The sequence below is a fragment of the Condylura cristata genome, unplaced genomic scaffold, assembly GCF_000260355.1.
Source record: "Condylura cristata isolate star-nosed mole 26May11 unplaced genomic scaffold, ConCri1.0 scaffold00019, whole genome shotgun sequence".
NCBI lineage: Eukaryota > Metazoa > Chordata > Mammalia > Eulipotyphla > Talpidae > Condylura > Condylura cristata.
In genome coordinates, this window is record NW_004567120.1 from 26,052,811 (window position 1) to 26,079,732 (window position 26,922).

A 26,922-nucleotide genomic window follows, 5' to 3' on the forward strand; every position below is an offset into this window, starting at 1 on the left:
GGTAAAGGAACCCCCTTTTAATGTGTCTCAAAACTTTTTCTTAGGTTTTTATTAGCTCATTTCAACTGTAATACACACCATCAGTAAAATGCGTAGAATTTTCAGGCATCTTTTATTATTATAGTTTTAATTTTAAACTAATCATGAAGACCAGAAAAAGGATCCTATACGGTTTGTAGTTAGACTGTACATATATCTTATTTTTTTTAGAAGATTTAGTTATTTGTGCATACATAACTGGGGTACAGGCCATAGGTACAGGAGTGGTGAGAGGATTCACCAGAGACAGAGTGGGGAGCAGTATAGGCCAACAGACAAAGTACACTGCTGAGGGGAGCAGCAGGTGGGTAAGGAGAGGTCTGCCACGCCATGTGAATCACCTCGGGGCAGGGATTGAACTCTTGTGGAAGTGGCTTGAGCTTCTTAGTGCTGTGCTTTAACCCGCTGCACCACCAGGGAGGGCCCTATACATACATCTTTTTAAAACTAGGCTAGAGAATCATAAATGAAAAAAAAAAATGCCTATATAATATAAGCTTCTTTACTTATATCTGTTATTGTATGGCTGTAAGATTTGTAACAAATCCATATAACAAAAAGCAGTTAAACGTAAGGGAAAGAAATCATTATTTACTAAAACACATTTACAGGTACTGGGAGAATTTAAGTGTTGAGTATAACTACCCTTCCCAATGTTTTTGGCATGGTTGTAATAAATATGCACCTCCCACCCCTTTAAAGGAATTGCCCGTCTTAGAAGAAAGAAGCAAACCATTGTCACACACATAAATATATGACTGTATTTCTGACATTGGGGCGTTCCAGAAGATGATAAAGAAATGATAGCAGCTCCAGAAATACCAACTGATTTTAATCTGCTACAGTAAGTATATGATGATAACTTTTAAATACTTTGTTTTTTCCACAAAATGGGAAATGTATTTAATATAAAATTACTGCTTTCAGATTTAAAATGGAAGATAATCTATAGTTTGATCCATTTTATATCAATGCTTATTTGGCTCTGTAACAGTAATTATGACTGTAACATTTTAAAAATAAGATAGCTACACAGTTACTGTTGTACAGCTTTTTTTTTGAGGTCATAATTGGCTTTACAATAGCAACTGTTTTGAGGAAGTGTCATGAAATTCATGAAAAGTACTCTCATTAGTAAGGAATATGTGCCTTGCAGTAGTATTTAGGGTATAATGTCAGGATTTTGTTATAAAATTAAATAATAGGCTGTGAAACAAATACAGCAGGGTAGGACACATTCTCCATATTTTGTGCCAAAACAAATATGTGTACATATTGATCCATAGAGTGAATTTCACATATTTTCTGTATCCTTGTCTTAAAAGTTACCTGTATTCTTTATTCATCTTTTATTCTAATTATTCTTTTGTTTTTGATGTGGCAAAGAATTTGAGCCAATACATGTAATAGTGGTTTTCATACCGAGCTCCAATTTCAGTGTGCCTCACTGAAAAATGATCTGTTAATTTGCCTGCACAGCCCTTTAACTTCTCTTTCTGTCTGCTTTTGATGGTACATAGATTTTCATTTATAAAATTCTCTTTTCTTTTTTTTTTTTAATTTTTATTTCATTATTTTGCATACAGAACTGGGTTCTAGGGCAGAGGTGCAGGGAATGAGAGGATTCACCAGAGACAGAGTGGGGAGCAGAACAGGCAGATCTACTAAAACACACTGCTGAGGGGATCAGCGAGAAGGACTGGAGAGGCCTGCCAAACTTTGTGGGTTGGTTCTCTGGCCAGGAATTAAACTCATGCTGCAGTGGATGGCAGATAGCTTGATAGTTCTGAGGCTTTAACCCCTGTGTCACCAGGGAGGCCCTATAAAATCCTGTTTCATTGAAAGTTGTGGGTCCACTGGAATATTCCCAATATTTCAAATTATGATTTTTAAAAGTCTGATTTTAATCTCAGTGTATACCAACTATTGAAATTTCTTGAGGAAAACTTCTGTTTTTGTTTGAGGATACTGATGGTCTGAAAATTTTTGAATTGACTATTGGAAATCATGAAATTTTAAAAATTTATTAAGATTAGAGACAATTAAAAAATATTATAAACTTGACTGTTGATGAGTAGAAAATCCTGAGTAATTATGGCCTAGAATAGGATAATGAGTTAAGAAGAAATTGATGTTGTAGAAGTAGCAAAGACAGCCATTTTTTTATTGGCTATGTGAGGTGGGGATGCAGTTGAGATAGGAATGGAAGATTCATTCAGATGATAGATGATTCATGACCTTTCCAGCCACTAAAAGATTAACTCAGTGTGCTTCAACATGTTATTTTACTAGGAAAGGTTTTTGTTATTGGTGTTCATTTGGTCTTAAAAGTAGGTGGTATTAGAGAAAGGCAGGCTCACAAGAGTATTTCTTCTCTGATTGGGGCTATTTTAGATTTCCATCCTGACTACTCAGTTCAATTTTCTTCATGTTTTCCAGTTAGTAATCTAATCCTTAGTGGCTCATTCTTTTAGTTGGGGTAGATTGGAGATGAGGATTAAGAGTGTAATTGAGCCTTTGATTATTCTGTGGACATTGGAATATTGTGAAGACTAGTGATTGTTTGCATATTTATCACAATTACTTGAGCTTTCTGAGAAAGTCGGTATTCCACAAATGTGTTGGGAAGAAAGAAAGTGTACTTGTACACTATAAGATATTTAAATTTATTTTGCAAGGCTCTATAGGCATGTGGAAAGAATATTGATGACAACATCTTTTTAAGATGTAACAGGCATGAGTCTCAGGTTAACGTTATAGCAGCCATTCAGCTTTTGGTGCTTTAACTCTGGGAAATGGTATTTATTACAGGTGCTCTCCTAGTATTTTGGGAGATTGTTAGGATTGCCGCTATTTGCAAACAGTGTTTAAGTTACTTGGTTAGGTAAGTGGTAGTTATTTCCCTCCCTCCCATACTTGGCATTTTAACTATTACTTTAGATTCATAACGTATTCCAACTTTACATCTACTTGATAACTGGTTATTATAGCAATAATAATATAAATAGAAGATGTCTAGTAAGAAAAGATTAGCTTTACAAATGGCCTTTTACTTTGATTCCCTTTTCTTAAGGAAAACTGGTATTTTGCTTAGACATAAAGGATGGTAAAATTTGTAACTTTTATGGGTGTGTCTCAGCTCTAAATTCCCTCTGACACAAATACATCAATTTAAAGGTGCTTTTTGCCTTAATGATGAAAATATGTTACTATTATTAAGCTATATAGACCCATGTACATCTAGGAAGTATCACACGTGTATTTAAATTTGTCTACTTGCCTTACATAATGAGAAAAAAACCCCAGATTTATATATAAACATGCCCTTCTACACCAAAGGGGGATAATTTCTTGGAGCTATTGATTTACATTTTAGAGATTGAAGAGATGGAGATTTAATTCCTGCCCATTTACAGATTAGAAGATTGAGACATCTTAGCCAAGACCATCATTTCTTAGTAGTAGGACAAGCTCACCCATCTATATAGTTTTCTACCTTTACACTTAAAGAAGTGTACTTTATTTCACATGATTTAATTGATAAAAATATTTTATACATATCCTTTAGAAACATTCTAGGGCCCTCCCTGGTGGCACAGTGGGTTAAAGCACAGTATTGCGAAGGTAAGCTGCAGCTCCTTCAGCATAAGTTCAATCTCTGGCCTGGCCATGGAGGTGATGTGACCCACATGGTGCGGCAGACCTCTCCTGTTGTGCCTGCTGTTCCCCTCAGCAATGTACTTAGTCAGTCTGCCTTTGCTGCTCCCCACTCTGTCTCTGCTGAATCCTCTCACTGCCCCCGCACCTCTGGCCTGTACCCCAGTTCTGTATGCGTAAATAAATCTTTAGAAAAAAGGAACATGTTATATAGTTAAATCTATACTTAGAAGTACTATTTCTGAATGAAGTAGGAGAGGCAAGAAGATACTCAATATTGCTCTAATTAAACTTTATTGAAATTCCTTTTGTTAAAGTTTACCCTTGGGCACTAAGATTTTTGAATCCGAAAATGAAAACAGCCATCACAACAAAACACCGTAGACCAAGGGTTAAAATTTTGAGAGCCATTGGTTTTGATCTCAGTCTTGTACCCCACCCCCCATCTTGTCTTTCTTTGTCTCTACCATTGGTTTCATTTTAATGCTTTAGATTATTGTTTTTGTAGTTGGTTATGTAGTTTTATATTTGGTAATATGCTTTGGGTACAATGTTTTGGGAAGCATCTTAATTACATTTAGTCCTAATAATGGAGTTGGGTAATTCCACTAACTAAATTTTTCTTTTAGAAAATATGACAAAAATTAGAAACTCTACATTTTTAAGGAAGTTTTAAAATAATTGCTTCTCTTTCTGTTACAGGGAGTCAGAAACACACTTTTCTTCTGACACAGATTTTGAAGACATTGAAGGAAAAAACCAAAAGCAGGGCAAAGGAAAAGTATGTACTAAACTTTTGACTTAATTTGGCTTTTAAGAAACTCATTCTCATGTGTATGTATATATGTACATATAGTTTTATATATGTATACACAGTTTTAATTATGTCTCAGATGTTGTCAATGTTTAACACCCCCCCCCCCCACACTCTTCATTGTTGTGTAATCCTTCTCTACACATGTGGTTTCTTTGGCTTCTAGATTAAATACCTTTTGATTATCCCCACTATTATAAAATTCAAATTAATAAAGACATCATTGTTTTAGAAGTTTAATTTGGAATACCCCTTATGCTAAGCACAATGTGATATTGACTTAATTTTCTCATGAGTAGTCAAGTATAAAGCACCCAAAAAATGTAATTACCATTTGAAGTCTAATGGGTTGACAGTGGTTTTACTTTTTTATATTGGGGATTAAAAACTAAAAAAGTGACTTTCTAAGTCAGTAGAATATAAGTGGGTAGCCCGAGTGCTATGGATAACTTGGTGAGTGATTAAATCATTTTGCTATTTTGGAAAGTGCATTTCACTCTGGGCACGTGTGTAAATACCTTGTGCAACAGATAATTTGTTTTTGTTCAACATCTTCTTTCTAAAAATAAATAATGGATCTATATATTCTCATGAGGTTTTTCTTAATATAAGCAATACTAAAATGGACAACAAACAAAAAACATTTTCCGATAATCCTGTCACCCATAAGTAATTTATTTAAAAATTTGAGCATACTTTTATACATATATGTATATTTAAACATGCTAATAGAATTTTACTTAAATGGAAACATACTATGCTTCCATTTTCAGCATGCTTAAAAATTCAAGAGCAGTTTTCAGCTTTGCTATTAGTCAGTTTTTTTCTGTCTCTAATTTTAATGATATTGTTGCATCACATTTTGCGTGTGGAGCATAATTTAACTAGTTACAGGAATACATTTTTAGAGTGTACGTAATCCATGTGTTTCACAATTTCATGTCATTTCTTAGTTCCTTAAAAGTGAAGTTGAGAGATAGAGAATATAAAAATGTTAACCCGTGGCTATTCAAAGGCAGCCAGTCTTACTGGGTAGTGTGTGACTATTGATTAGAAAACTAATTTTTATCCTATAACCATCTAGCAAACACAAAAATTCTGTACTTCTGACTTTGATTTAATCTATTAAGTTGGGGAATGACCTGCAGTGGCACATAAATCCCTGAAGATTTTGTACCACAGTTTTGTTTGTATAGCCACTGCTGTCAGTGGGTGCTAAGGGTCAGATCAAGGATTTATTATAATAAGCACAAATGTGTTTTTACATTGTGATATGTTCCATACACCGTACTACTAGTTTTGCATATATTATTTAATTGAAGACTTGAACAGTTTTATGGATTGCAAAGCTTCCTTACTTTATATATAGAAATTTCAGGTCTGGAGCACAGTGGTGAGTATTTGAGCCTGTGTGTGTTGAAAGATGGTGTTCATAATTCACTATAGTATACTTCCTTGGAAAGTCTTTGTAGTGATTCATTTTTTCATACCCAGGTTAGCATGTTTACCTCTTGTGCTTCCCTGTATTATCACTCCTTGCACATTGTTTTTTTTTTCCCCCACTAGCACAGCATATCCATTGAGCCATTTAAATTGTACTAATTAGTTTTTCATACCCACAGGAAATATAAAGGCTTATGATGAATTGCAAATATCTAACATATTTTACTTTTCTAGTGTATTCTTTGTAGTCGATCTTTTCTTTCACCTTTATCTCTGAGATATAGGTGTAGGTGTGTGTGTGTGTGTGTGTGTGTGTGATTTATTTTTGCATTGAAATAGGTATAGGCCATAGGTGTTGGGGGCAGGTGGTGAGAGTATTCACCAGAGATAGAATGGGCAGCAGAACAGGTAATCTATTGAAATACACTGCTAAGGGGAGCAGTGGGAAGGACAGGAGAGACCTGTGCCACATGTGGCTCAGCTCCCTAGCCTAGGGTTGAACTCAGGCTTTAGTAGGTCAGAGCTCTGAGACTTAACCCCTAAGCCACCAGGGAGGCCCTGAAATTCTTTTTAATGGGGACAGAAGCCTTTCATGCTGCAGTTAGGAATTGAATCACTTTCAAGAAGTCTGACTCTCATTTTAAAAATAGTGTAAATTGGCAGATAATATCTTTCAGTGGTTTGGAAGGGGTTTGAATGGTTAAAATAAGGTGATTTGGGATTCTTGAAAAAGGCAGAACCCTCCATGGAACCAAGTACAGAAATACACAAGCTGTCAGTGGAAATAAATAGTAGATCTGACTGTAGATCAGGGGTGTGCAAACTATGACCTGTATGTGTACTTCTCAAACACCAAAAATGGTTTTTATATTTTAAAAGGGCTATAAGAAAAAAATCAATGAAAAATATGACAGGACAGTGACCCACACAGTCTTAAAGTATTTACTGTTTGGTACTTTACAGAAACTTTGCTAACCCTTGCTTGAGATCATTGAAACACATAGGTTTAAAAGATGCTTCAGAAATCATGTTATCTGTAAAGATTTTACTACAACTGACATTTTAAAAATGAAGACTCTGGGCTAGAGAATGCCTTTCTTTCCTCTAAAGTATAACAGCTATGGGAGGTATTTTATGCCTGAGGTTTTCACTCATTTATATGTACCCCTCCCCCAATTCCCAAATATTGACACCTTCTTATAAAATGGTTTTATTTTCCATGGTGTTCATTAATGAATTTTCATAAGTATTGGAGGAAGGAGGAAGGGCCCAAGACAAGAATGAGGTTGATACCATCTATTTGTACTATCCAGAATTTCTGTGTTAATACACTGAAATGATGTTTAAAACTAACAATAGAAATCCAGTTAAATGTTGGACTAAGTATGTTACATATGTGGTAAAATAATTTTGTTATTCTTGTTGCCCACTCTAGTCTGCCCGCTAAATCACTGACTCCATGAAGCATAGTTCATCCCCATTTTACAAATCAAAAAATCTCAACGAAGCAGTGTTATTAACCAACATTTTTAAGACGACACATTAAATGGTAATAGAAATTTGGACCCATATGTTCTGTCAGTCTGACAGAGACTCTGCTCTTAATAACTACAATATCATGTGAGGTATATAAACAAAAAAAGGGATAACAAAAAAAGGGATAACACAATCACATTTTGCCAAGACATTTGTATCACATTCTCCTTAAAGTCAAGTTTAAGCATGTTATAATTGTATATCCTGTCAGCTGCCTCTACTACAGCTTTATTTTGAACACCTTAGGATGATTTAAATTAACGAACATGTATTTTTATGCAGACTTGTAAAAAAGGCAAAAAGGGCCCAGGTGAAAAGGGGAAAGGTGGAAATGGAGGAGGAAAACCTCCTTCTGGTCCAAACCGAATGAATGGTCATCACCAACAGAATGGAGTGGAAAACATGATGTTGTTTGAAGTTGTTAAAATGGGCAAGAGTGCTATGCAGGTAATGTTTATTATGTTCTTCCCAGTTTATGGGTATATATTTATTTATACTTAGTGAATTATATAAAACACATCCCTGATTTTTTAATTGTGCTTAAAATATTTCTAGTACTTTTAGAAATCAGTAACTAGTCAGAAAATTAGGGATCTGTATTGTACTTTAAGCTGTGTCTCAAGTTACTTTATTCTGCCTTAGGTTTTTTTTTTTTGCCTTAGGTTTTTTTAATGGCATATATTAAAAATTTTTTGGTCAAAAATATGCTGAAGTAAACCCTGACTATATGGTTTCAATTTCTGCTAAATTTACATAGCTGCCATTAAAATACAAAGGCCTCTTTGCCTATATTGAATTCTTGATTGAGTGACACATAGTGTAATCACTTACCCACTTTTGTGAGTGGAATTATTTTTGTCATTGTAGTCTATTATATATTTTATTTCTTATTCTGTTTCTTAGCAGAAGAAAAGTTGGGGTCACATACATGTCAAAATATCTTAATTTTGTACCTCCTGTAACTATGACAGTAGAGGTATTAAGGCTTCACAATGTATGTTGGACCCACATGGATTTAAACAAATTAAGCATCACTGTACTCAAAGAATACAAATGCCTAGTAAACTAATTTATAAAAACTATAAGTTTTTTCATTCATAGAATGTTTATTCAGTGAATGGTACATGTGAATGGTTTAGTGAGAATTACCTATTTTAAGCATTTTATTATTAATAAGAAACCTTGCTAAAAATAAGGACTAGTCAAATATGTGTGGTTTTATAAATAATTTTAAGCATCAGTTGAGACTAATAAAGGACACTTATATAAGTAAAATATAAAAATTGTTTGATCTGTTACCAGTTGTACAAACGTAATGCATTTTCTGCAGTTTGAATTGATCTTCATTTATATATGAAAATTTGCTTTTAAGTAGTTGTAATTAGGGTATGCATTCTCTTTCTTCTTTGATGTTAATCAATCAATATTTTAAAAAGTAATGTTATCTTACTGTGCAATGGTTTATTTAGTCATTTCATAATTAAAAAAAAATGGCTCCCCTCTTAATAGTTCCCCATTCAGGTTAATTTAATCAAATGGGTAAATTATCTTAGGTATGTTATATACTGTTTCATTATTTTTCTTTTTATATCATACCTTTTCTCTTGTTCTTTTGTTCTAAATAGTTAACTACAGGTTTTTTTTTTCCTTTTCTGTTGTTTTTCATTTTTGTTAATATCGGAAATTTAAACTTAGTTGCTGCTAATTAAACTGTAATCAATTTTATCTACCCTGTAAGTTTGTGTCTTAACTTTTTAGCTCATCAAACATTTTTAATAGAAAATATGAGGGATTTAGCTTTATATTTAATTATTTGTGTTACTGGTATCTTAGTGCTTAAACAAGGAACATTTTCCTTATTTTTGTATTGCTTATGGTTTGTCATACGTATAGAGTATGCCATTTGTTTTTCTGTTTCTAAATGTGTTTTCCCCTCAAAAGTAGAATGTCCACAGTAACTTTCCATTGACTTCTCTAAAACTTTGCTACCAATTTGTTTTGTGTACTACCATTTGTGTTAACTTTCTAACAACAAATTTGATAAGGGAAATGTCCTGTTAGCAAACTTCTCAAAGCTCTTCCTTATCTAGAACTTCTAGCCCAGATTTCCTTATGGCATCTTTAGTATTTTCTGCCCACAGTATTTAACTCTGTCCCTAGGCCTTTTGGTTTTTTCTCTTTGCTGAGAATGAAGATCCTTTTCTCCCTTTAATATCACATGGGGTTGACTAAATTAGATGTCACTATTTTTTTTGAAGAGTATTTTTGGGCTCTGTATCTTTCCCCCCTTGAATGTATATTCTATGGCACTTAGTATAGTTGTGTTTATGTCTGAATTTGCTTCTACATAGGTAACTAATTGCTCAAAGACTGAGCTGAGCATTATTTTTTTTTATTTCCAGAATAATGTATTTCAATAATTTGAGTGAATGAGTAAGTATGAGACTGTGGGTCCTAAAATAGTTCTTACATTTTAAGAAAGGGGAAAAAAAAACTACTTTGCCCCTAGATTTATTAGATAAAAGATATGGAATTTTATCAACTAAATTCTTAGTTTATTATATGATTATTTAAAGTTTTTTTTAAGATTTATTTATTTATGCATACTAAGGTACAGACCAGAGGTGCAGGGGATATGAGACGATTCACCAGAGACAGAGTGGAAAGCAGAACAGGCAAATCTATGAAGTACATTGCTGAGAGGAGCAGTGGGCAGATCAGGAGAGGTCTACTGTACCTCCAGGATCGAGCTCTCACTGAAACAGCTGTGGCTCACTTGCAAGTGCTGTCCTTTAACCTGTTTTGCCACTGGGGAGGGCCCTATTTAAAGTTTTCAATATATTTTAATGTGATAGATTATTTTTGTTACAGCAACCTTGCATTCCCAATACAGTCTTTACTTGATCTTCACGATGACTTATTTTTTTTTTAAAGATTTATTTATTCATTCATACAGAACTGGGGTACAGGCCAGAGATGCGGAGGGTGAGAGGATTCACCAGGAACAGAGTGGGGAGCAGAACAGGCAGATCGACAAGTACACTGCTGAGGGGAGCAGCGGGCACCTCAGGAGAGGTCTGCTGCGCCATGTGGATCTCCTCCGCCATGTGGATCTCCTACAGGGCAGGAGGGGATTGAACTGATGCGGAATTGGCCCAAGCTTCCTAGTGCAGTGCTTCAACCCACTGCACCATCAGGGAGTGCCCACCATAACTTATTTTTTAATACTAATGAGACAGATCATTCTTTTTTTAAAAAGATTTATGCATTTATGCATACAAGAACTGGGGTATAGGCTAGAGATGTGGAGGGTGAGAGGATTCACCAGAGACAGAGTGGGGAGCAGAATAGGCAGACTGACTGAAATAACACTGCTGAGAGGAGCAGTGGGGGCAGGTTAGGAGAGGTTTGCCACAACCATGTGGGTCAAGTCCCTGGCAGGAATCTAACTCACACTGCAGTGGCTGTGGATAGCTCCATAGTGTTGCACTTTAACCCGTTGTGCCACCATGGAGTGCCCATCGTAACTTAAATAAATTTTTTTTAAAGATTAATTTATGCACACAGACTGGGGTGCAAGCCAGAGGTGCAAGGGCAGTGAGAGGATTCACCAGAGACAGACTGGGGAGCAGAACAGGTAGATTTGAGGAAATATGCTGCTGCGGGGAGCAGGGCGCGAGTCAGGAGAGATCTGCTACGCCATGTGGATCACCTCGGGGGCCGGGGATCGAACCACACTGAAGCGGCAGCACCCAGTTTGCAGTGCTACGTCCTAACCTATGCATCAACAGGGAGGGCCCACATGCTAACTTTTTAATGTGATATGGTTTTATTTTAAGATTTCATTATGTATTTTATGTCTTTATTGTTGAGAATGGTCCTTGTTTCAGATATTTATTGCTACTTAAGAAATCACTCCAAACGTAGTGATGTAAAAGAACCATTTTGTTAACGCTTTATGTTTCCGTGGGTCTAAAATTTAGAGAGAAATAAGTAAGGATGTTTCTTTTCCCACTCAGGATGGTTGGGGGCCATAGCTGAGACTGCTTTTGAGATCTTGCTTGTGATACCTTGGAGGCATTTAGGATATTTTCAGTATTTTAGAAAGAAACCTTATACTCATTAGAAATCACTTTCTGCTATACTGTTCTTGATCTAGGCTGCTACTAATCTAATTCTATAAATTTGCCTGTTCTGGACATTTCATATAAATTGGATAATATTTATGGTTCTTTTTGAGTGGTTTCTTTGACTTAATGTTTTTAAGGTTCATTCTTGCTGTATATGTGTTATAACTTAGTTCTGTTTTATTGCCAAATAATATTCCACTCTTAGGATATACCATAATTTGTATATCATTTATCTTTTTATGTGTCTTGGCTTAGCTCCAATTTTGGCTATTGTGAACGGTGCTGTTATGAGTATTCTTGTATAAGATTTTGTGTGGACATGTGTTTTCATTTCTCTTAATATATACCTACGAATTGAATTGCAGAATCAAGTGGTATCTTGAGCCTTTTGAGGAGCTGCCAATCCTTTTCCAAAGTGGCAGCAACATTTAATGTTCTCACCAGTGGCATTTAATGTTTCATTTCTTCACATCCTTGCCATCATTTATACCAGTCTGGATTTTTCATTATAGCCACCCTAGTGGGTGTGTTGTGATAATCTTACTGTTGTTCTGATTTCCATTTCCTTAATAGCCAATATCTTGAGCATCTTTACATGTGTTAGTGTCCCTTCGCTTGTATATTGGGATCCTTTGTTTATACTTTCAGATTGGGTTATTTTGCTTTTTAAAATTATTGAATTGTAGGGCCCTCCCTGGCGGTGTAGCCGGTTAAAGCTCAGCACTAGGAAGCTAGCCACAGCTGCTTCAGCATGAATTCAATACCCCGCCACGGAAGTGACCCACATGGTGTGGCAGACTTTTCCTGCCTCACCCTCTGCTCCCCTCAGCAATGTACTTTGTCAATCTGCCTGTTCTGCTCCTCACTCTCTTTTTGGTGAAAAAAAGTCCCTCACCACCCCTGCACCTCAGATCTATACCCCACTTCTGTATGCATAAATAAATAAATCTTTAAAAAAATATTGAATTGTAAGAGTTCTTCATATATTCTTTTTTTTTTTAACGATTTATTTGTTTATGTACACAAATGAGTCACAGACCAGAAGTGCGGGGGGTGGGAGGAAGGGGGTAAGAGGCTTCATCAGAGACAGAGTGGAGAGCAGAGCAGGCAGATGGACTGAAATACACTGCTGAGGGGAACAACAAGAAGGTCAGGAGAAGTCTGCTTGCTGTGCTATGCGGGTCACTTTCCAGGCCAGGGATCAAAGTCGGGCTTCAGTGGCTTCGGATAGCTTCATGGTGCTACGCTTTTAACCCGATGTGCCCAGTTCTTTATATATTCTGATCACAAATTGCTTGTCAGGTAAAATATGATTTGCATATATTTACTCCCATTCTATCGATTGTTTGTCCTTTTTTTATTATTTCTTTAATGGAGTCCATTGAAACATGAAGTTTTAATGTTAAGTAAGTGAAATTCATTTTTTCTTTTGTTGTCTTCTTGGTCTTTTATCTAGACTATGCCTAATGTGTGGTCAGGAATATTTTCTACTCTTCTATTAAGTCTTCAGTCTCTTCTGAGTTAAGTATCGTATATGGTGTGAGGTAGGATCTAACTTCATTCTAGTTGCTGAAGCATTTGTTGGAAAGGCTACTCTTTTTCATTGAATTGTCTTGGCATACATATCACAAGTCAGACTATCCACTTTATGTTTTTATTGCTGGACTCTCAATTCCTGGACCTTTGAATTACATGTTTATCCTTACGCTAGTACTGTATTGTCTTGTTTACTGCTGTAGCTTTGTGGTAAGTTTAGAAATCATGAAGTGTGTGTCCTTCAGCTTTGTTCTTTTTCAAAATTACTGTGTCTAATCTAATCCCTTGCATTAGTATATGAATGCGAGGATCTACTTTTTTTTTTTTTTAAAGATTTATTTATTTATTCATACAGAACTGGGGTACAGGCCGGAGGCTCAGGGGCGGTGAGAGGCTTCACCAGAAACAGAGTGGGGAGCAGAACAGGCAGATCGATGAAGTACACCAGCGGGCGGGTCAGGAGAGGTCTGCCGCGCCACGTGGTCACCTCCTGGGCAAGCGGGGATTGAACTCATGCGGAAGTAGCTTCAGATTCTCAGTGCTGTGCTTTAACCCGCTGCGCCACCAGGGAGGGCCTACATTTTAGTTTTTACAAAGAAGCCAAATGGGATTTTTATACGACCAATTTGCCTTTCTTATTAATAATAGTAATGCTTACTGTAGGAAGAATGTTATTTTTGTTTTGTTATTCATCATCTCAGGCATTTACTTGTTTAAAACTATATTACATTCCATTATAGGCTAATATTTAAATATTACTCAGTGCATATTATCAATAAAAATAACATGACAATATTTTCAAGGATTTTTTTTTTAAAAAGGACTATTCCTTTATTGTAAGATTTTTATTTTATTTTGCATAGAAAAACTAGGGTGTAAGCCAGAGGTGCCAGGGGCGTGAGAGGATTTGCCAGAGACAGTGAGAATCAGAAGAGCCAGATCCATTGTAATACACTGCTAAAGGGAGCACCGGGCAAAACAGGAGAGTTCTGCTGTGCATGTGGGTCAGCTCCCTGGCCCAGATATAACTCAGGCCGCTTTGCTAATCCACTTTGCCTCTGGAGGGAGGACTAAGGGTAGTTATGGTGTTAGAACTGACACTTGACCTTGAGGCTGCCAGGGAGGCCCTCTAGGATATTTTTAACTTCACAAAGAAATAATGAGTAATTACACTTCATAGAGTTGTGCTCTATAGTTTTTAGATTCCTTTTACTGCAAATAAATAGAAGATAGCCATCATGCTGTGCTATTAAGAGATATTTTGTGAATTTTATTCTTGTTAAAACTTGACTTTATAGATAGTATATAAGTATGTATGTTAATTTGAAGTAATTTGATTACCACTTTTTAGTATTGAATTTCAGTAACTTTAATCAGACTTAATTTTAGAACATAAGGTAAAGCTTATTTTTTTCCCCCCCTCTGCTATAGTCGGTGGTAGATGATTGGATAGAGTCATACAAGCATGACCGAGATATAGCACTTCTTGACCTCATCAACTTTTTTATTCAGTGTTCGGGCTGTAAAGGTAAGAGAAATTTATTTTGGTGGCGGTGTTCTTTAGTGGTCTCTTCTTTTTTGTTCCACCAAACATTTACTAACAGTTACATGTAAAATAATGCCAACCTATTGAATTGCTTGCATTATCACCTTAAGATGGTATCAGTTAAAAAGAACATAGAACAAAGTAAGAACTCTGTTGAGACAGCTATTTTCAGACATGGAAGTTAACTAAACACTTGGATAATTTATAATTCTTATGCTACTTTTGTTAGATATATTTCCCACTTTCAGCATCTGGTTTTAGGAACAAAGAAATGGATTAAGAAGGGAGAAAGAAGATAATGAAGAGATACAGGTTCATATGGCAGGGATTTTAAAGTTTAGGGAATTAAAAAGTACCATGAATAACAGTAAGTAAGTAAATAAGTAAGTAGTTAAGGTATTGGTGAATTTGCCAGTTTTTTTTAAAGGTAAAACTCTGGAGTGGGGTCTTAATCAAAATATTTTCAGTTTATTTAGAAGGATTTTAAAGTTGGATGGCGAAAACACAGAATTCAGAAATGTCTTCTGGGACAAAAATAGTACAGATTTTGGCAGGGTGGGGGGTGGAAATTATGTAAGTTGGGAGTTCACACACCCTGAGCTGTAGTAGTAAATGAGTAAGGATCCCGGGCAGGTTCTGATCTATTCTTTGTCTTCCTAATACTTAGCCTATCCTTGAAATTCTAGGAGATAACAAGACAAGTAAGTGTTAAAGAGTTTTCAGGGAAATTACATTTTTTTAATGAAAATGGCACCCAAAACATAGGCACCAGAAGTGTCAGGAAGGAAGGTTGCAATATATTTAAAATTTAAGATGTTAAAGAATAACTGACCTGAATATCGATCTCAAAAAAATTCCAAGAAGCAACTTGTTTATGTCTATTCTTTTAATTCCATAAAACTTATTTAAAAATATTCCCATTGAAATTGAAAGAGAAGTAATATATATGCTAATGCATTTTATTTGAAGTTGATCACAATATTTAGTGCAGTATGCATATTTAACATTATATATGTGAGACCTGATAGGCATCTTCATTATTTTATCAAGTCTACTGATGCCAATGCCAATATTCAGTGCTAATATTGCCTATATTTTGCCCATCTCAGTTTTTCTGGGAAAGAGTGCATGTGCCTGTTCCATTAATACAGGCAAGGCCATGTACTTTTTCTTTAAATGTTTTTGAGAGGTTGATTATAGAGCTGCTGTACTGGTGCCAGTCCTCTGTGTAACACTATGGTTTGGTCAGTTTTCCTGTCATAATTAGATTTCTGAATTGTAATTTTAAGACATGGTCCTAATCGTGTCATTTTTCTTTTAACAGATTCATTTCTTTTCTGGCATTAGTGTGTTTATTTATAATACAGATATTTGTCACATAGCATTTGGATATTTGGATATATCTTGTCACAAAGTAGGTTGCAAGATTTTTTAAATTAAGGCGCTAAAAACTTAATTAAGGTAGACTTAATTACTATTATAATAACATTTTAGAATTTAAAAATGTCCCGGAAAAGCAGAGTTTACCATATAATTAAAGTTAAGGTCATTAGGTACTTTAACAAATAATTGTTTTGATAGAATCCTCTTATATTCTCTTGAGAAACTTTCATGAGCAGAAAAAGTGTACTTAACCTTTTCCTATATACTTAGGGTTGTCATTATTAGCATCAATTATTTTGCACTGAATGGCTCCAGACTCTTCTGGAGGTGGTGCTGTGGCCAGTATTGTTTACTTTTTTCTTTCCCAGTCAGCTCTCTCTGTCAGTTTGCCCATTTTTTGTAGTCTCACTTCATGCTTCTCATACTTGTAAGGCAGTGGACTCTGAGTGGTGCCCGGAGTTTATGACAGCCTGTTTCTTTTCTGCTTATTTTGGGGTTTGGGGCAGTTATATGGCCTTTAAGATGAGAAGAAGTGCTTTAGAAATGGGATTTTTGTCAAAATGTATTATGTTTGCTGTGAGATTTATATATAAATGTTTAATTTCTTTGACATTGTTTTAGGGGTGCGTTACTTGTCCTTCTTGAGTATTTTGCCAAGTCTACCACACCTGGTAAAATATTCTGAAGAGATAATATGATTCTAGATTTAAATTAAGAATTTATTGAGAATGTGTTTCTTTCAAATGTGCTAATATTGTAAAAACAACCATTTGGTTCTTTAATGTTGTGGTAAGTAGGGCTTTACCTTACCACCATTAGATATTAATCTTACCTCAGAGTTATGTAGCATGATATATAGTTCAGTAGCCTCAGATATATTATTTAACTTCTCTTTGATTTAGCCTTAGTTTCACTTATCTGTTACCAGGGCAAAAAGTATGTGACATGGTTGGTATGTAGGAGGCTCAATGGATACATGGTTGGTATGTAGGAGGCTCAATGGATACTAATTTCTGTTCTGGTAGTTTAAAACTACCAGAAAGGTTTAAATTGCATGCCCATAAAGAAGGTACTCAGAAGCTCAAGTATTGGTTGTTCTTTTCAAGTTTGGGATTGAGAAGAAAGTATGATGTTTTAAGATTTATGTGCATATACACAAACATACAATATATAACTCTGGCCAATTGAGATAAATCTTTATTATACCCAATTTTTATGACAACTCTCATTCTTGTACCAAGACATTCTGTGGTAAGACTGTCAAAGAATAAACGACCCAGAATTAAGGTTTTGAAAATCCAGTCTTCACATGTTTTGTTTTTTTTTTTCCTTAAGTCTGACACTGACACCTCCTCAGTGGAAGTACATGTTCATTTTCCTGTGTTGTTTCCTTTTCATAACTTTTTCCTAGAAATATTTTCTGACATTTGATCTCTGTCTGACACCCCCTCAGTGGAAATACATGTTCGTTTTCCTGTGTCGTTTCCTATTCATAACTTTTTCCTAGAAATATTTTCTGACATTTGATGTCTGCCTGGCTAACTTTTACTACTTCTTATAATGTACATACTTTATCTTTCCTATCTGTACTCCTTTAAAATTCTAAATGTCCATATCTAATTCATTCTGTGTAAAACACCTGAGTTAGTACTCATCTCTCTTCTCCCCTTCCCCCCCTCCCTTTTCTTTTTGGTGTGGTTTGTGAACAGTCATTCTCATTCAATAGAGTATTTTATATATTACCTTTAATAGTTTATAGTTTTTTGTACAATGTTTGCTTTCTCCTCTCAGGTATAAACCCCATAGAATTCCATGCGGAAATCACCCATGCACCATCACCATTGATTCCTTGTGCGAGCTTCTCCCCCCCCCCCCCCCCCCTGTTTTGCTTTTTCTCCCCTCTTCCTTCCCTGGAGAATGCCTTTTTGTTGTTACTGTATTTTCCCCTTCATCCCTTATTTGGTTCCCCCATATTCATCCTATAAGTGAAACTATCCAATACTATTTTTCTTTTTCCTTCTGACTCATTTTATTGAGCATAATCCCTTCTAGCTCTGATAAAACCTTTTTAAAGGCTTGGTAAGTAAGGCATGTTGCCTTATATATCTTAGTGTTCAATAAAGATGCCTTGACTAAAATGAACTCTTCATATTACTCTTTCCTTATTATGATCAGGTTCACCCTCACTGTTTCAAATGTTATCAAGGATACCACCTCATACTTGATGATATTTGGTATATATTAAATGAGCTTAAGCCAGTATACATATTTTAGGTAAGAGCAGTAGTAAGTCCCATAGAAATGGCCAAGGCTGATTGTACAATAAAAGAAGGACTCTTGTTAGAAGTATGGGGTTGTTTCTTATGCATGTTGAGAGTGACATTTACTTGTTTTTATTTATAGCATTGTATCATGGTAAAGATCGTGTGATAAAGTGTGCCTTATTATGTGACTGCAGACATTTTAGTGCCCTTTTTTTTCATTTTAGTGATTTTTAAAAATTGTGCCATGTATTAACTTCTCACACTTGCAAATTTCAGGTGTTGTTACAGCAGAAATGTTTAGACATATGCAGAACTCTGAAATAATTCGAAAAATGACTGAAGAGTTTGATGAGGTAACTTATTACTCCAAATACTTTTATAAAGTTATGAACATTGGTCTTGATTTACTATGGAAAGTATTCTTAAAGTCTGAAAGTATAGTGCATAAGTTTTTTGGTGACAAATTCAGTCAGTTAATGGTTATGTGATCCTGGGTAGATTGATGCATTAACATAATTTTTATTATATATAACACTGGATTTATAATAGCACTTCAAAAATTTTTTATGAAGATTGAATTTATTAATGTGAACAATTTCTTGACATTTTTCAGTGCCTGAAGTATAGTAAAAACTTAAGTGGTTACTGTTATAGTCAAAAAGTTAAAATTTAAAGAATAAAATTTAGAGCCTAAAACAGGAGTGTTTTCAAAAAGATTTGGTCAAATACTGGGAACCAGGTAGTTTAAACAAAGGAATATATTATTTTCTTGTTTAAAATCTTTACTTTCCACGAGTAGTAATAACAATGGTAACTAATAATTTAAACTTGAGTTGATTATTTATCACAGTGTGATGTCTTTGAAGAATTAACCAATAAAGACATACTTAGATTTACTATAATCTATAAGCTTTTGTAGGGCATGGATTTTATTTGTTTTGTTCAGTATCTGTATTCCAGCACCATTAGTTTTAGTCTTCAAAAATTTTCCCATGAATTTTCAAGTAGTAAACCTTGTCTCATTTGAATATTATTTGATCATAATTTTTCCCCTTAATCTGTTGAAAGAATTTTCAAGATCTAAAAGGTAGGCAAGAGTTGTTAAAAACAGCGTTGATGAGGGCCTTCCCTGATGGCACAAAGGGTTAAAGCGCAGCAGTAGGAAGCTAGCAGGAACAGAAGCTAGCAGAAACCTCAATAGGATATATCCCAACCTAACCCAATGGAACTGCTTCAGCAGAGTCTGATACCAGCCAGGGAGTGACCCACATGGTGCAGCAGACTTCTTTTGTCTCTCTTGCTCCCCTCAGCAGTGTATTTCAGTCAGTCTGCCTGTTCTGCTCCCCACTCTGTCTCTGGTGAATCCTCTCTACCTGCGCCTCTGGCCTGTACCCCAGTTCTGTATGCATAAATAAATAAATCTTCAACAACCAAAAAATCATTGATGATCATTAAGTTGTTGTAAATCAGTCTCTAAGCAGTTGAGAGGTTATTATGGGTATTTTAACTTTAAAATAAAATGTTTTAGTGAGAACCTTCTTATTAAAAGAAAGAACTATTTGAGGTAAGAATCCTGAAACCTGATTTGAAAGTACCAACAAAACAAGTTCAAATAAAAATTAAGATGACACATTTCAATAATTTCAATATAGTCACTAAATAAGTCAGAAAATATGGAAGAAAACCTTTTGAGGGAGGAAAATGTCCTTTTTCTCAAATAAGAGTCATTTGAATTTATTTATGTTATACATAAATAAATACATAAGTTTATTTATGTATTCCAATGAGACATTTAATTGCTAAAAAAGTTACTGAACTGTACTAATAAAATGACGTTAAGGGTTTTCGATACTCGTCAGAGACTGAGTTTCTGTGTATTGGCCTGTACTTTTTGTTTTTAAAGATTTATTCATTTATTTATGCATACAAGAACTGAGGTTTAGGTAAGGGGTGCGAGGGTGGTGGGTGGTGAGAGGATATACCAGAAACAGTGGGAACAGAACAGATGGATCTACAGAAATGCATTGCTGAGGGGAGCACTAGGCCAGAGGAGAGGCCAGCTGTGCCATGTGGGTTAGCTCTCTGGCAGAGTAGATAGCACTTCATAGCACTGTGTCTTTATTCCCTGCACCACCAGGGAAACCCTTTTCTTGTTACTTAATGACTTGATTTTTTTAATGGAGAATCTTAATGTAATTTCATTGGAAGATGCCCATCTTTGAATAGAAGGATTTCTGAGTCCTCTCTTTCACAGGATTATACTGTCTTTGTTTTGTTTTCTTTAAAAAAATATTGTTTGGTTGTTTATTTACTATTTGATATCTTGAACTTATGTTTATTCATTTTAATCTTTTGATACTTTATGCATCATTTTATTTGACTGGCTAAGATGATGATTTCATAGTTTTGAATCAACTTAAGAGAATAGATTTTATTATTTTTGTTTTAAAAAATTAGTATATATATGTTCATTGGAATGTTTAGTTTCATTTGAGAGGCTTTACTAGTCCGTATTTCATTGGTTAATGTACATTCAGAACACACTTTGCTTTTAAAAGGATATAGATGTTCAGATGTATCTCTGTCTTATCTCTATCTTTGTATATACTTCTACTGCTTAATTTGAGGATTTATGTGAGAAAAAAGGGTGAGATGGAGTCTTACCAGTTTTTGCCTCGAGTATTTTTTAAAAAAAGTAAAATTTCATTAAGTCATGAATTTGAAATTGCTGTTTTAAATTTTTGTTTTAGGATAGTGGAGATTATCCACTTACCATGGCTGGTCCTCAGTGGAAAAAATTCAAATCCAGTTTTTGTGAATTCATTGGTGTATTAGTACGGCAGTGTCAATATAGTATCATATATGATGAGTACATGATGGATACAGTCATCTCACTTCTTACAGGATTGTCTGACTCACAAGTCAGAGCATTTCGACATACAAGTACCCTGGCAGGTTAGTATTTAGCAACAATTTTTTGTTTCCTTAGATTAGAGATGAAAATGATTTTCACTTGAGAGAAATGAAGAAACACTGTTTATTAAGTAATCACTAAGAGCATGCTCTGTCTTTTTCTAAACTCCTAATTACTGGGAACATGATAGAATTTTCAGTTTTAATTCTGTGAAAGCATCCTATAGTTCTATATGTAGATTTTCGCGGTGGTAAACCTATTTCATTACTTTCTATACCAGAGGAAAAGAAAAGTGGTGTTTAAGGATAGAAAAATGAGTTACCAGGTAGGATATTGACAGCAAATTTGGGAAGACTATCAGTCATTATGAATGTGTAGTCCTAATAAATCTTATTTTGTCTTCCTCATATGCTGGTCCTTAGAAGATGATGCTTACTCTTACCACAAAAACTTCATTTTTAAATATTTCTGAGTAGAGACTAGATTCTTGATCTTTAAACCTTAATGGAACAAATTACATTTTTGAAAATAATATAATAGTTTATTTTTATATCATTTTTTTTGCCTTTTTCCATCTCATTTGTAATCCCCGTGGGCTTCCCATCACCAAATCACCTGTGTGCCATCACCATAGAAATAAATTATATTTTTAAATGTCAAATAATTTTTGAAAAGTAAGTTTGGTGGTGATGTTGATAAAATGTTTGGTTACTTTATGCTAAAGGTGTAATTGTTAATACGCTTTACTGAATATGTGCTTTTTGGTTTGAGTTTGAATAAATCAGCTAGGTGTTACTATGGTATTCTAAGCCTTAGTAAGAGATTACTTCTATTCATATAAAAATTTTTCATATGCTAACGGTAGAGATATTTTTTTTCTTTAGAATATTTTTTCTAAAGAGTTAAAACTGTGATTACAGATGTGCTTCTACTAAGTCCTCTTTTTTTTTTACATTTTTAAACCAATATTTTGTGTGTGTGTGTGTGTGTGTGTGTGTGTGTGTGTACACTTTTACAATATTCTTCATTTTGTACATTTTTCATCTCAGTTGTAATCCCCATGGACTTCCCACCATCCCTTCACCCTTGTGCCATCACTATAGTCCCATGTGCTCTTCTCACCACAGTTTTGATCTTGCTCCCTTCTCCTTCCCCATAAATTATCTCTGGCTTATAGTTGTTAGTTGATGTTCTTTTTTACTTTATTTTATATGTAACATAACACAACACAACTCAACATATATATATATATAATATATATATATATATTATAATAATATATAGGCTTATTTCACTAAACACGATCTTTTACAGTTCCATCCATGTTGCCACAAATTTATCTTTTTAATTGCTGAGTAATATTCCATTGTGTATATATACCACATCTTCTTGTTCCAGTTATCAATTTGGGGCATTTGGGCAGACTCTACATCTTCCTTATTGTAAATGGAACAGCAATAAACATAAGGATGCAGGTGTCCTTTTGAATGACTTTTTTTGTGTCCTTTGGTAGATACCTAGGAGTGGAATTGCTGGATCATATGGAAGCTCCATTTTTAGCAGTTTGAAAAACCTCCACACAGATTTCCATAGTGTTTGTACCAGTTTGCATTCCCACCAGCAGTGTAGGAAAGTTCCTTTTATCCCAGGCTGGTTCAGCGTTCAAAAATCAATTAATGTAATCCAACACATCCACAAAAAGAAAATAAAAACCATATGGTCATATCAGTAGATTCGGAGAAAGCATTTGACAAAGTCCAACATCCATTCACGATAAAGGTACTTGAAACTCTTGGGATAGAAGGAACATACCTTAACATAATAAAGGCCATATATGACAAATCCATAGCCAGTGTCATTCTCAGTGGTGGTAAGCTAAAATCCTTTCCCTTAAGGTCAGGAACAAGACAAAGATGTCCACTTTCACCACTGCTTTTCAGTATAATACTGGAAGTCCTAGCCAGAGCAATAAGACAGGAAAAAGGCATACAAGTAATCCAAATAGGGAAAGAAGTAGAACTATCATTATTTGTAGATGACATGATAATATATATAGATGGAGAATCCCAAAAACTGCAGAAAAACTCATCAAAATAATAAACCAATTTAGTAAAGTAGCAGGATACAGAATCAACACACAAAAACCAATAGCTTTCCTATACACAGTCTCTCTGAAGAAGAAATGTGAAGAAAACCATTCCCTTTATAATTGAAACAAAAAGATCCAATACTTGGGTATTAACCTAACAAAAGAAGTGAAAGGACTCTACAAAGAAAATGATAAAACACTGTTAAAAGAAATAGAAGACAAATGGAAAGAGATCACTTGCTCATGGACTGGAAGAATTAAAGTTATTAAGTCCTTTGTTTTAAAGAAAATAAAATACAGTTTCCCTATAGGTTTTGTTTTTAGTTTGAAAGTCACAAATAACAAATGTGACTTTGCTTTTTTAACTTAAGTTGTCATTTAATGTCAAAAACTTGATAGCTAAAGTAAATAACAAATACATTGGTATAAGATGAAAGATTTTTTTTTATCTATTTTTACAAGAACTGAGGTGTAGGTCAGAGATGTGGGGGCAGTGAGAAGATTCACCAGAGACAAGAGTGGGGAGCAGAACAGGCAGATCTACTGAAATACACTGTGGAGGGGAGAAACATGTAGGACAGGAGCGGTTTTCCTGCGCCATGTAGGTTAGCTCCCTGGCCAACATCTGGATGGAGCTCATGCTGCAGTAGCTGGTGATAGCTTGATAATGCTGAGACTTTACCCTTTGCCACCACAGGAAAGCCCAAGGTAAAAGATTTTAGATTAGAATGACAACCTAGTTTGTTGAGGGTGTAAAATAACTCAGAGCAAGAGATTGGAAAAATCTCTTTTTAAAGAGAGCGAATAGCCACACATTAAGTTGTAGTGGTATATTGTCTTACTATTCAGTGAACCAGGTCTGAGCAACAGACTGGAGTATGCTAACACATAAAATGGTAAGATTGTACAATTAGTAAAATAAGGTAGGGATTTGGAGGAAGTTTGTTTAAAAGCATTTTATTAAATATTTTATTTTTTGTACTTCTCCATCCCCCCTTTGTACTTCTTGATTTTTCTTCTAGCTATAGCCTTATAATTTTACCATTCATAGTTATAAAGCTAATATGTAAAGGTGAGATTAAAGGAAATCCTACTGATATAACTCCATCCTTTCTACATACACAGTGTAATAATTTGACATAAGGCACTCAAGTTCCCCTCCCTTTTGGTTTATTGAGATAATTAATTGCTTAGGTCAATCATGATCTCTGCAAAAGGTCCTTGTAGGGGATATGTGATTTGAGCATAGTCTGAAGTGAGATTACATTCTTTTGAATCCTTCTTTAACTACTTGTAACAACTGTAATTTGAAGCACATTTCTTAATTTCTGCATTTCGATTTCATCATGTATGAAGTGGGATGATTAAGTTTGAGATCTGTTGAGAGGATTAGATGTTAATCCATGGAAAGAATGTAATATTTAAGTAACTGGCTTATAGTATTTAATACAATTTAGCTATTACTTTACTGCTATTATTTATAGCAGTTGTAGTTTTCCTTTCCATTAGAAGCAGAGCAGCCCATCTTGCTTTTAATTCTCTTAATTCTATTTTAAGCTGTAAATTTTTTCATCTTTGAGACTAATTTCAATATTTTCTGTTTAAAAATAGCTATGAAGTTAATGACAGCTTTGGTGAATGTGGCACTAAATCTTAGCATTAATATGGATAATACACAAAGACAATATGAGGCAGAAAGGAATAAAATGATTGGAAAACGAGCCAATGAGAGGCTAGAACTTCTGCTACAAAAGCGGAAAGAGGTAAGCTTTTATATTGGATATTTAAGCTATTGCTATGTAATCAACTTAATCACTATTAATTATATTGGTTAGTTTACCTGGTAAAATTTATTGAAGATTTAAATTTAACATTTCAGTTGTTTATAGGTCTTTTTTGATGACTCTCCATTTCATCACTATGTTAATGTTAATGTTTTTTCTTTGTGTCAACTAGGATTGAATTTAAGGCTTCAAGTAAGGAGTCTTAAGACCGTACCATGAGGTTAATGAAATTGCACTTAGGGTTCAGTTATGTGAAATTATTTAGAGAAATGACTTATGGGCTATTTAGGGTATTTAATTGGTACTTTGTAATATAGGAGGTATTTGGATAACATTAATGAATGACTATCTCATTCAGCTTTGAGGAAAATGCTTTTTCAACCTTAATGCTAAATAAGCCAATAAAGCCTTGGCAATGATGTGTTTCTAATTTAAATTCCTCCTTCATTGGTGAGAAATTCTTTTGCTATCTAATAATTGGGAAAACTAATTTTTTCCTAATAATTGGCACAGCCTGATGATTCAGAATTAGTAATCAATTGAGTTAAAATATTTGACTTTGTAATAAAAACTTACTTGATTTTGAAATATTGGGGGCTTGGTAGCTAGGTATAATTTTAAATTTTAAATTAGTCACTAACTTTTTTAAGTGCTCTGATGCAAGCAAAAGAAGCCAGCAAAGATTTGTCCGCATTTTTCTCCTCCTTAAACTTATACATTCTTTATATCATTTGAAATGAAGAATTTTGTTCCTTGATTTACTTACCAAATTTCATCAGATAATTTTTAGGTAACCATTACATACATCTTAGTCCTTGAAATTACAGTCTAATTCTTAGCTATAAGTTTAATTTTGTGAAAATAGAATAAGTGAATTTAATGAAAAGGTTTTGAGATTAAAATTCCTGTACTCCAATACTACCTCTAGATGAAGATTAAGTTTTTAAAAACATTGTAAGAACACCTGTATTTTTGACTGCTAATAAATATAAGACATACATGACCTGGTTAGCATTATTTATTAATACAAGGTCATGGTTATGAAAAGAGAATAATGCATTTTTTAAAAGCATAGAACATAATCTAAAGCTAATTAATACTTAGATTATGGAAAAGTTTTCTGGTTGCTCTCAATTTGTGAAACAATTTTCTCTTAACTCTCAAGTTCTGAAATTAAAATATGTGGGAGTTGACAAACCAACCAGGATTTGAAATCTCTGCTTGATTATTTCACATGAAGTTTGTTTCTTTCAAACTAATTTATCAGAGAGAAAAATCTCTTAAGTGATTTTACCCAACTCACTTCTGTCTTTGAGCTAGATAACATGACTATCCTATCTATTATCAGGTAATGAAAACCAAGATGATAAAATATGAGTTTTTTACCTTTTTATTGATTGATTGATTACAAAAGTTTATTTTTACATCATTTTGTACATTTTTTTTTCCATCTAACATTTTTACCTTTTTATAAGGGTCATGTGTGAGCACTAAAACAATTAATCTACCTGGTAAAATTTAAAAGCCAAATCAAATAGCCCAGATATCAAAGGGCTTTAGTTACTTCATATATAACACTTGTTAATTTTTCTATGTGGTTATCATTGTCTAGTGGAATAAAAAAATTATATATGACCACCAAAATGTTGGAAAATCCTCCAGTTGTTATTGCAACAACTTTTTAATTATTTTTATTTTTTTTAAAGATTTATTTGTTTGTACATACAGAACTGGGGTACAGGCCAGAGGCTCAGGAGCGGTGAGAGGATTCACCAGAGACAGAGTGG

The 26,922-nt window shown here is 34.3% G+C and overlaps 1 protein-coding gene across 3 annotated transcripts in view; it reads left to right on the top strand.

The window, feature by feature from the left end:
* The window catches only part of STAG2 (stromal antigen 2), a 114,860-nt gene that overhangs the window by 40,464 nt on the left and 47,474 nt on the right, over positions 1-26,922 (top strand). For all 3 annotated transcript variants that reach the window (XM_004685775.2, XM_004685776.1, XM_012727174.1), the window contains exons 2-8: positions 742-883; positions 4,399-4,477; positions 7,772-7,936; positions 14,587-14,683; positions 18,625-18,701; positions 21,099-21,303; positions 24,963-25,114. In XM_004685775.2, coding sequence (XP_004685832.1) covers positions 840-883; positions 4,399-4,477; positions 7,772-7,936; positions 14,587-14,683; positions 18,625-18,701; positions 21,099-21,303; positions 24,963-25,114 — 819 coding nt within the window. In that variant the 5' untranslated portion in view covers positions 742-839. The remainder of the gene's footprint in view (positions 1-741; positions 884-4,398; positions 4,478-7,771; positions 7,937-14,586; positions 14,684-18,624; positions 18,702-21,098; positions 21,304-24,962; positions 25,115-26,922) is intronic.